The 10,340-nt window shown below is 32.2% G+C and overlaps 2 protein-coding genes across 2 annotated transcripts in view; one reads left to right on the top strand and one right to left on the bottom strand.

Annotated features, from left to right (window-relative positions):
* The window catches only part of LOC141297556 (A disintegrin and metalloproteinase with thrombospondin motifs 14-like), a 37,055-nt gene extending 32,782 nt beyond the window's left edge, over positions 1 to 4,273 (bottom strand). Inside the window, exon 1 of the mRNA XM_073827973.1 lies at positions 4,220 to 4,273. Within this exon, the coding sequence (XP_073684074.1) occupies positions 4,220 to 4,273 (54 nt within the window). The remainder of the gene's footprint in view (positions 1 to 4,219) is intronic.
* Positions 4,033 to 7,037, top strand: polr3a (polymerase (RNA) III (DNA directed) polypeptide A). Its single transcript, XM_073828908.1, has 3 exons — positions 4,033 to 4,340; positions 4,457 to 4,589; positions 6,840 to 7,037. Exons 1-3 carry the CDS (start codon positions 4,272 to 4,274, stop codon positions 6,986 to 6,988), a joined length of 351 nt encoding a protein of 116 aa, XP_073685009.1. The 5' UTR covers positions 4,033 to 4,271; the 3' UTR covers positions 6,989 to 7,037.
* The last annotated feature ends 3,303 nt before the right edge of the window (positions 7,038 to 10,340 follow it).

The raw sequence follows: 10,340 nt of genomic DNA, 5'->3' as shown, positions 1-10,340 counted from the left end.
CATCTTAATCGTATTCTTGATAATCACTAACTTGCCTTCAAAGTCATGAACACATTTTTAAAATCTTATCACAATATTTTAAAGCCTTTATTATTTTCCAACTCTACAGTTGTGAAATAAAATGTACTTCAAGGACTCATTTTTCATTCATAAAAAACTGCATCGGACAAAATGACTTCAAAGAAAACAACGTCTTTTTTTTTTTAAATAATATGGAATTACCCATATAACCAATAGATGGCAGCAGAGGATTATTTATTATGCAGCTGCCTTTTAAACTCCCTATATTTTTCAAGACAGCTTTCTTTTTTATTTATTATACAATATCTAGTATAATAAATTGTAGTACTTTATATTATATATATATATATATATATATATATATATATATATATATATATATATATTATATATATATAATATATATAAAATATAGCAAGTGCAGAAAGACATTAAGCTCACACACAAACAGCCTATAAGGGTGAATTATTTAAATACTTATATATAGTTCACTACAAACTACGTTAAATATTGATGGTATAAAAATTAATTAATGCACTCAATGTGAATCGATAATTCCTATATATTGAAATATTTCATATAATTTAATAACTACATCTTTTAAGTTTTATCTTGAACTGTAAATATATTAAATAGTTTGTGAATGTTTTTCAGTTTCCCTCCATGGTGTGTGCGTGTGTGTTTGTGAAACCCTTGTCCAGGCTAAGAAGGAAAAAAATAATGTTTTTCAGTATAATATAATTTGTGTTTTGGTTCTTTTGTTGTTTTTAGTTGTTCTTACTTGAGTTCAAGTCAGATCCCCCCCCCCCCTCCAGAGACTGTCACCTTTTTTTCTCTGATGAGTTTGCAGGTCTGTGTCAGAGATACACACGCACTGATCAAGCGCTTCACTTTTCCTCAACGTCTCATTTGCCGTTTGGCATCTTAAACAGCAGTCATTTACATGGGCAGCACTGCAAATGGCAGTGTTTTGGCATTTAAATGCAGAATTGTATCTTTAAATTACACCGCTTTCCATCAGATCAAATACAAGAATGAAATTATGACAGGGTTTTAGAATTTTTGAAATTTAAGGCCTGGGAAAGCCTTGAAAATAATATTCCTGAAGAGGTACTTGAAAAGTGCTTTAATTATTGAAAGACAATGTGTCTATCAAAGAATTAGATATTTTATGCACGTTTATGTAAAGCTCATTGAGAGTAAATGAAATATTTGAACAGATTTTTCCACTTTGCATATTGAAAGTTGAATGAGGTATTTTTAATACTTCTTTTGTCATTAAAACAGACTTTTTACATTTGATTGCACAAAATCTTCATTTTTAGTTTGTTAACCCTCAAAGACCGACGGTTAAAAATAACTATTGTTCTTAAATGTTTAATAACATTTAAACCGCTAATTCAATTTAAATGCTTTAAAAAGTCTCAAAATGCACAGAGTATAGTCTTTTCAGTGATATTTCGCATTCACGCTCGTCTCATTTGGATATTCAGAGGCTCCGTAGTGAGCGTGATTACGTCATCACATTTCCTCAGCAATGATTCGTCAGATGAAATCAATGCATTTCAGTCCTCTGAGAAAAGCAGGACTGATTGTTGATGCTTAGTAGGGCTGTGCGATATGGACAAAAGAAACCTATCACGATTTTCTTGAACAGTATTGCGATTTCGATTTTAATCACGATTTTGACACAGACATGTTTTACAGTGTGAATCTAAAACTTTTTTTTAAAGGAAAACAATTAGATCTTTATCAAAGAACTGTAACATGTAACTGTAACACTCTAAAACAGAAGGCGGAAAAAAAATCACCTAGCAGGTGAAAAAAGTTAGGAGCACCAAAAAAAATTTAGGCGCACCCAATTTCTTTTTAGTAATGCACTGATCTTGATTCTTCATGGCTGATTCTGACTGCAGATGTTTTACAAGCACATGATCAAAGTAGGCCACTCTTTCAATATTCAAAGTGCAAATAGAGACCGAATTTTTCAAGCATGATATAGAACTATAGACAACTGCACAATATATTTTTTATAGCCCACATACTAATAACTACCTAGATATTTTATGTAGCCTAATTTGCGCGCATTGAGGAGTCGCTCTCTGAACGCGGGATATTAAAATTGCTTTTAAATGCGCGTCCGCGTCTTAGTTTTGGTTTCGTTTTAACGATCGTGCGAGACTCTCAAAGGCGCTGAGCGTGCATTCTACAATAAAAGAGATTATTATAACAAAACCATTTGAAATATGAGAAGACATAAACAGGATTTTGAAAAGCATGTCCCCAGTGAAAATTACGCCCCTGTGTGAGTGGAACTCTGCCGCTGAGTTATCATCTGATGTGGATGAATGCCGTGTTGTACAGTAACGTATATGGACACGGAGGCGCCAGAATTGGATCTGACAGAATGTACGCTATAGCACGAAATATATTATATTTCTTCAAAAGCGGTTTGTTGAGACCTTTTATTTTTCACAATCGAAAGAGAGAATGTCGAACCTGTCACTGTATCAGCTCACAGCAGTCTGTGCAGTAGTTATGGTAGCGAAAGTTTTGTAAAGAAATGAAACCAAGTCGGACAACAACAGTTTCTCGCACGAATGCTCCCAAATATAATTTCATGTCACGCAGATTAAATTTTGGGAGCATATGCGACCAAAACGTTCACAATTTCGAGCCCTGCCTAGTAAAGGTAGTACAAAATGTCTTTAGAACAGACCTATGGCAAAAAGTAAGTATGTGTGTGCGTATGCGCGTGCGTGTGTTTGAAAAAACAACAACCCAGACCACAGTGTCCCACATAAAAACCATTTCTGGTTTCAAGCATGAACGTTGGCATGTTCTTGCTCTCTGTTTAGGCGCGCTGTGTTGTGATCGGTACAAATAGCATGCTGCGGGAAAAGTATCAGTCGAGTGCGTGCAAAAAATCGCGCTGTAAGGCGATTTAGAAATCGTGCATGTTCACATCGCGATTTCGATACGATTTCAATTAATCGCACAGCCCTAATGCTTAGTCCCACTTCTGTGCCCAGATTGGTTCAAAGTGTCATCTATTCAACCAATAAACATAGGTTTTCGTCTTTTGAACCACAGATTAGCAAGTTTCTTTGCAAATCTGAACACGCAAAGTGAAAGTGCGTCTCGCGTGCATGAAAACAAACACAAAATAACACATTTGCATCACAGCATTCTTTGAAAAAGCACAGAAATGCTCATGACAGAGCCCTTTGACATAACACAAACCAAAAACAAGGATAAAACAGCAGTACATATCGGATAAAGCACTGGAATGTAGGTTTTCGCGTTTTCGATGTCCTGGTAAAATAGATTCCGACGCAGACTACAGCCAGCAGATCCATCTATTTGGTTGTTTATATAGTTTCGAAAGATTATTTGCACAATTTTTTCTGTTGCACTCAGTATATTTCTCTCTCATTTTGTGTAGTTTGTGAATAATTTTGACTGTTTATATTTTAGTTTTCACTACTTCCTACACTGTTTTTTACTGGGTTTTGTTATTATATGACACTGTTTCTGCTATGACTTTACTCCTAAAATGTTTTTGGACACGTCTATATTGTCAATAAACTAAATAGGCCTGTTTCACACTGAAAAGCGCCTATAATAATATTGTAATGTATGGCTATAACTTGTTTGAGGAATGTTATATATAGACAAAATTTTATTTGGAAGTGTAAAACCCCTAAATACAAATTTCTAACAAAAAAAAAAAATCCAAACTTAAGGAGTTTTTTTTTTTTTTTTGAGTACACAGTAAAAAACACCCAACTGTTGCTAGCGTCTTTCTTAAAATTGTGGAAATTCACTCATTTTTAGAGAGAACAAATTGACAATTGTCGTTTTAAATTAGCTAGACATAAAGTTCAAGTTCTTATGTTTATAATATATGACAATTGATGCTGACTGCTAGAATAGGTCTGAAAAAACAAAAACAAAGAAGTGTACAGGTGCCTCAGGTGCCCCAAAAATGTTGTAGGTCTTTAAGGGTTAAAAACTGTAAGTGATGGAAAAACTTTTATTGATATTTTTGAACACAGCATCATCAAATTAGACTATATTAGGTGTAATATTTTTTTGGCAAATCAGCAGATTTTATTTCCCAAGATGCACATCTGTTATCCTTCAGCTTGTCTATTGTGTATGAAGATTTTTCATGTTTTCTTCAGGTTGAGAAGACTTTGGGCATTGAAGCGGCCAGATCCACCATCATTAACGAGATCCAGTACACCATGATAAACCACGGTATGAGCATCGACCGCAGACACGTCATGCTGCTGGCGGATCTCATGTCCTATAAGGTGAGTTCAGTTCAGCTGCTAAAAGCCACTGAAAACATAAATGCATTATAATGATGTTGAGTGATGGATTCTTGACTGTGATTGAGATGACAGCGTTTCTGACTCTTGGATCGTAGGGTGAGATTCTGGGCATCACCCGCTTTGGTCTGGCCAAGATGAAGGAGAGCGTTCTCATGCTGGCGTCCTTTGAGAAGACGGCGGATCATCTGTTTGATGCAGCTTATTTTGGGCAGAAAGATTCGGTCTGCGGTGAGTGATGAGCAGAAACACACACAGTGACACCATGGAAAACATCAGTTTATGAGCAGGGAAAAGAGTCGTGATGAACCATTGTGTGTATGACACAATTTAGAATTATTTCTGTAATATATTTACATGATTTATATTTTGCATAAAGAACATAAAGCCTGTTTTAAACCTGTTTTAAGCCTTTTTTTTTTGGTGGTAATCATACATTTTTACTCCTAATTCCCATTATTCACTCTCAGAACTAAAATATATTAAAAATAACACAAACTATTACAATAAAACTATATACACTACCAGTCAAAAGTATAACAATGTATCCAAAGTAGAACAAAACATTTGTAGAATATTTTTACTGTTTAAAATAATTATCTGTTAAAATGTAATTCATTTCTGTGCTCAAAGCTGAATTTTCAGCATCATTACTCCAGTCTTTAGTGTCACGATGTTTTTTTTTTTTTTTCAGGACTCTTTGATAAATAGAAAGATCCAAAAATCAGCATTTATCTGAAATAAAAAGTTTTTGTAACATATATATATATATATATATATATATATATATATTAGTGGTGGGCCGTTATCGGCGTTAACGTGCTGCGTTAACGTGAGATTCATATCGCGCGATAAAAAAAATATCGCCGTTAATCTATTCTCAAAGTTGGGTTGGGAGCTGGGTCTAAACTACGCAAGCTATGATGACTTTCACCTTGATATTTTAGCGCGGATGACGTATATCTAGTTGAATTGCACTGTAGGGGGCGAGAACGAGTCTTCAACTTCTGTGAAATGACCACATCAAATGAGACGCGCAGACATGGATGCAGTTATGAAGCTGCTTCAGGGCAGGTGCGTTGCTAGACCCTTTTTACTGGGGCACGTGCCCCAGTGAAAATCTGCTGTGCCCCAGTAAAATCTCAAATTTGAGTTATAATTTACTTTGATAATCCCGAAATAAAGACATTAAACTATATGCAACAACTGAATTGACGCTTCTAAAAGCAACGCAGTTTATTGGAAGATGCACGCATCATCACATAATCCATACCCGCGCGCCTGTGTATTTTACTGGAACGCGCACGTCGTACAGCCTTTTGCGCAGAAGTACTTTGTTACACAAGTTTGTATAGTTAATTGTGTTGTAAAAGCAATTGTCAAGCAGTTTGTAATGCATTTTGGAAACAGGAGATGGGCGCCTGGTCTAATGCGTCACCTGGCTTGAGTAACCCGTTCTCAAAGACTTAATTTTAGTCATTATTTGGGTAGCACACATATTCTGATGCCTTCAGCATAATTCAAATTAGCCATTTTAATCTAGATTAATCTAGATTAATTTCAAGATTTAATCTAGATTAATCTAGATTAAAAAAATTAATCTATGCCCACCACTAATATATATATATATAAGCAAAGAAGTGATAGAAATGTTTTTTTTTTTAGCAAGGATGCTTTAAATTGATCAGAAGTGATGATAAAGTCATTTATAATATTACAAAATATTTCTATTTCAGATAAATGCTGTTCTTCTGAACTTTCTATTCATCAAAGAAACCTGAAAAATATGAATCTGCTGTTTTAACAAATGTTTTTGAGCAGCAAATCAAAGTATTAGAATGATTTCTGAAGGACCATTTGACACTGAAGACTATAAATAAATTACATTTTAAAATACATTCAAATAGAAAACAGTTACTTTAAATTCTAAAAATATTTCAATTTTTTTTTTTTTTTTTTTAAATGCAGGCTTGGACATCTTTAGAGACATCTTTAAAAAACATTAAAAATCTTACTGTTTAAACACTTTTGACTGGTAGTGTGTACACAAACACACAATTTATAGTTATTTATGTAATATATTTATGCATAATAATAGTATTTGGTTGCACTGCTTTTAATTGATGCTAATCTGAAATAAATCATTATATCTTTGTGCAAAATTACAGTAATGGGCCTCTAATGTGTAATGCATTGGCCACGTAATGTGAGAATCATCATGGCTCTTAATGCAAAAATATTTTATTACTAATTTTCCTGATGTGAGAAAATAAATGTTATTTTCCTAGAAGATTAACCCTGTGATTTAGTTGTTTTTAGCAGCTTTTTTTTCTTTCTTTTTTTAAATTATTTTATATTTTGTAATAATTAATTAATTTTTACTTGTTTAATGTTTTTTTTATTTATATAATTTTTTTTTTAATAAGACTGGATGGCATCAGTCCTCTACAAACTCATTCTTCTCTCTGTGTGTTTCTTCAGGTGTTTCTGAATGCATTATAATGGGGATCCCCATGAACATCGGCACTGGACTCTTTAAACTTTTACACAGCGCCACGAAGGAGCCGAATCCCCCGCGTAGGCCTTTACTCTTTGACAGTCCTGATTTCCACGTCTCTCTGGCCAAATAAACCACCACTAATGAGCGTTTGCTACAGATCTCCAGCTGTTCCACACACCCTGGGTCTTCTACAGTTTAAAACAGTCATTTTGTGCCTTCAGGGGTGTTTTTGCCTTGCCAAAACTGTTTCCCATTCAAATTGGTGGGAGTAAGTTGCAGGAATGATATTGCAATAAGACTGAAATCCCTGATGATTTTTATTATCGACGATAATAGACTTTTATGTTGGGATTCCTGCAAGCATTTTTTTGTACTTGTTGATAAGTTTGATTGAGGCACTTGTAGTTCTAGATTAGTAATCAAATCTAATTTATCCGACTGAAGGCGCGTGCGTGTAGTTTTGGTTTAGTTTTCTTTGTGCTGCTGCTGTGTTTGCTGTAAACAGGCATGGCTGACGTCCATGTGTTATGTAAATATGTATCAGGTGTGAATAAAATGTACATTGCGAGGACACCAGCAGCACATCGCTTCACGTTATTTATTTGTGCATTATAAAACCGTGAATGCGAGTGAATTCGAGATCTTTCAGGTCGCATGCTTTTACACATTTTACACTCGAGGCTTGCAAACGTGACGTTCCATCATGTGATTTTCTGAAGTCACTGCATGTTCCCTCCTTTAAATACGCTTCTAATCGAGTGCTTAAAATAAAACAAAGTCACCAGCTTTAACAAGCACGTTTTCACCCTGTAAAAACTTGTTAGATCGTTGTCATTAACGTGAATAATTCAACAGCCCCAGCTGTTGATCGCAAATGGTTTTGCTCTAAAATAGCGTTCAGACATTTCTATATAAAGTCCACATGAGGAAATCAGTTTGCCTTTAAAGAGCGGAGCTGCCAGTGGAGTATTTACAGTGTCCTTCTCTATTAATTATTCAAGACTTGACTTTACTTGAAGCCTTTATATATTGGATTTATAAAAGTCGTTTTAATTAGAGCTGCAAATTGATTAGTCACGATTAATTCAAAATGAAAGTTTGTTTACATACTATGTGTGTACTGTGTATATGTGACCCTGGACCACAAAACCAGTCTTAAGTCGCTGGGGTATATTTGTAGCAATAGCCAAAAATACATAGTATGGGTCAAAATTATTGATTTTTTATTTATGTCAAAAATCATTAGGAAAATAAGTAAAGATCATGTTCCATGAAGATTTTTTGTGAAATTCCTACTGTAAACATATCAAAATGTAATTTTTGATTGGTAATATGCATTAAGAACTTAATTTGGACAACTTTAAAGGTGATTTTCTCAGTATTTTGATTTTTTTTGCACCCTCAGATTTCAGTTTTTCAAATAGATGTATCTCAGCCAAATATTGTCCTATTCCAACAAACCATGCATCAATAGAAAGCTTATTTATTGAGCTTTCATATGATGTATATATCTCTGTTTTGTAAAATTTAACCTTATGACTGGTTTTATGGTCCATGGTCACATATTTATGTATATATTATAATATACATATTTTTCATATAAATCTAACGTATTTTTTCTTATACATGCATGTATGTGTGTATTTGTGTATATATATATATATATATATATATATATATATATACACACATAATAATTATACACGATACACATGGTATGCAAACAAATTATTATTTTGAATTGATGAATTAAGACTAATCATTTTGCAGCTCTAGTTTTAATGCATTGTCTTGTAATGCACCTTATAATGCAGTGAATGATCTTTTAAATAGCTGTAATCACAGTTATAATGCTTATCTATTTATTGTTACACCTTCAGAAAATATAATGCAGTAAAACACAAACTTAACTTTGGATACAGTTGTTCATGCTTTATAATGTGCATAATGAATGCTTATACATCTACAAAGGCATCAAGTAAAGTGTTACATATACACTGCCACTCAAAAGTTTGGGATCAGTAAGATTTTTAATGCTTTTCTGCTCATCAAGGCTGCATTTATTTGATTAAAAATACGGAAAAATATTTTGATATTGTGAAATAGTATCGCAATTTAAAATAATGGCTTTCTATTTTAATGTACTTTAAAATATAATTTATTTGTGTGATGCAAAGCTGAATTTTCAGCATCATTACTGCAGTCTTCAGTGTCACATGATCCTCTAGAAATCATTCCAATATGTTGATTTATTATTAGTGTTAGTTTTGCTCCATAATATTTTTTTTATGGAAGTGTAATATTTTTTATGGAAGTGTAATATATATATATTAGGATTCTTTGATGAATAAACCATTAAAATAACAGCATTTATTTAAAATAGAAATCTTTTGTAATAATATACACTACTGTTCAAAGCTTGGGGTCAGTCAATTTTTTTCTTTGTCTTTGTTTGAAAGAAATTAATACTTCTATTCAGCAAGGGTGTGTTAAAATGATAGAAAGTGATAGTAAATACGTTTGTTAGAAAATATTTTTTTGATCATTTTTGAATAAATGCTGTTATTTTTTAACATTTTACTCATCAAAGAATCCTTAAAGTATCACAGGTTCCAAAAATATTAAGCAGCACAACTATTTCCAACATTGATAATAAAAGTAATAAATCAGCATATTAGAATGATTTCTGAAGGATCATGTGACACCGAAGACTGCAGTATTGATGCTGAAAATTCAGCTTTGCATCACGGGAATAAATTCTATGTTTAAGTATAATGAAATAGAAACCACTTTTTTAAATTGCAATAATACTTCACAACATTACATTTTTTTTCTGTATTTTTAATCAAATAAATGCAGCCTTGATGAGCAGAAAAGCATTAAAAATCTTAAAGATCCCACACTTTTGAGTGGCAGCATATATATGTATAATATATATAAATAAATGAATGACATAGGAGGAAAAACTATATTTCAAAACTTTTGCATTCTAGAATTACTATAGTTAACTAAAGCTAAAACCATAAGATGTTTTTGTTACTTAAAATATACATCTATTATTGACATATTAACTGAACCAAAATAAACATTTACAATTTTTTTTTTTTTGCATTTCAGCTAGTTTATTTTGATGTACTAAAGTAAAACGTAAAACTGAAATCAAAAATTAATCAAAACTATAAACATTTTTAAAAATCGATAAATTTGGCAAAAACATAATTTGCTAAACATTAAAAAAAAAATAATTGCGATTAATTGCATTCAAAATAAAACTTGTTTGCATAATGTGTATATTTATTATGTATATAAAATATTTTAATAATTTAAAAAATATATTCATGTGTATATATTTAATTTCATATAATATATATATATATATATATATATATATATATATATATATATAAATATAAATATTCTTAATATATAAACGTATATATATTTTAAATATATACAGGCGTGTGTGTATATGTATATATACA

The sequence above is a fragment of the Garra rufa genome, chromosome 22 (genome assembly GCF_049309525.1).
Source record: "Garra rufa chromosome 22, GarRuf1.0, whole genome shotgun sequence".
Classification (NCBI taxonomy): domain Eukaryota; kingdom Metazoa; phylum Chordata; class Actinopteri; order Cypriniformes; family Cyprinidae; genus Garra; species Garra rufa.
The sequence above is the reverse complement of the archived record's forward strand: the minus strand, read 5'-3'. Positions and strand labels throughout refer to the sequence as shown.

Bases quoted from the DNA above. Each gene is read 5' to 3' on its own strand.
- polr3a (XM_073828908.1), top strand. From the start codon at position 4,272: ATGATAAACCACGGTATGAGCATCGACCGCAGACACGTCATGCTGCTG. The intron at 4,341-4,456 runs GTGAGTTCAGTT...CTTGGATCGTAG, and splicing joins CGGATCTCATGTCCTATAAG to GGTGAGATTCTGGGCATCAC. The intron at 4,590-6,839 runs GTGAGTGATGAG...GTGTTTCTTCAG, and splicing joins GCAGAAAGATTCGGTCTGCG to GTGTTTCTGAATGCATTATA.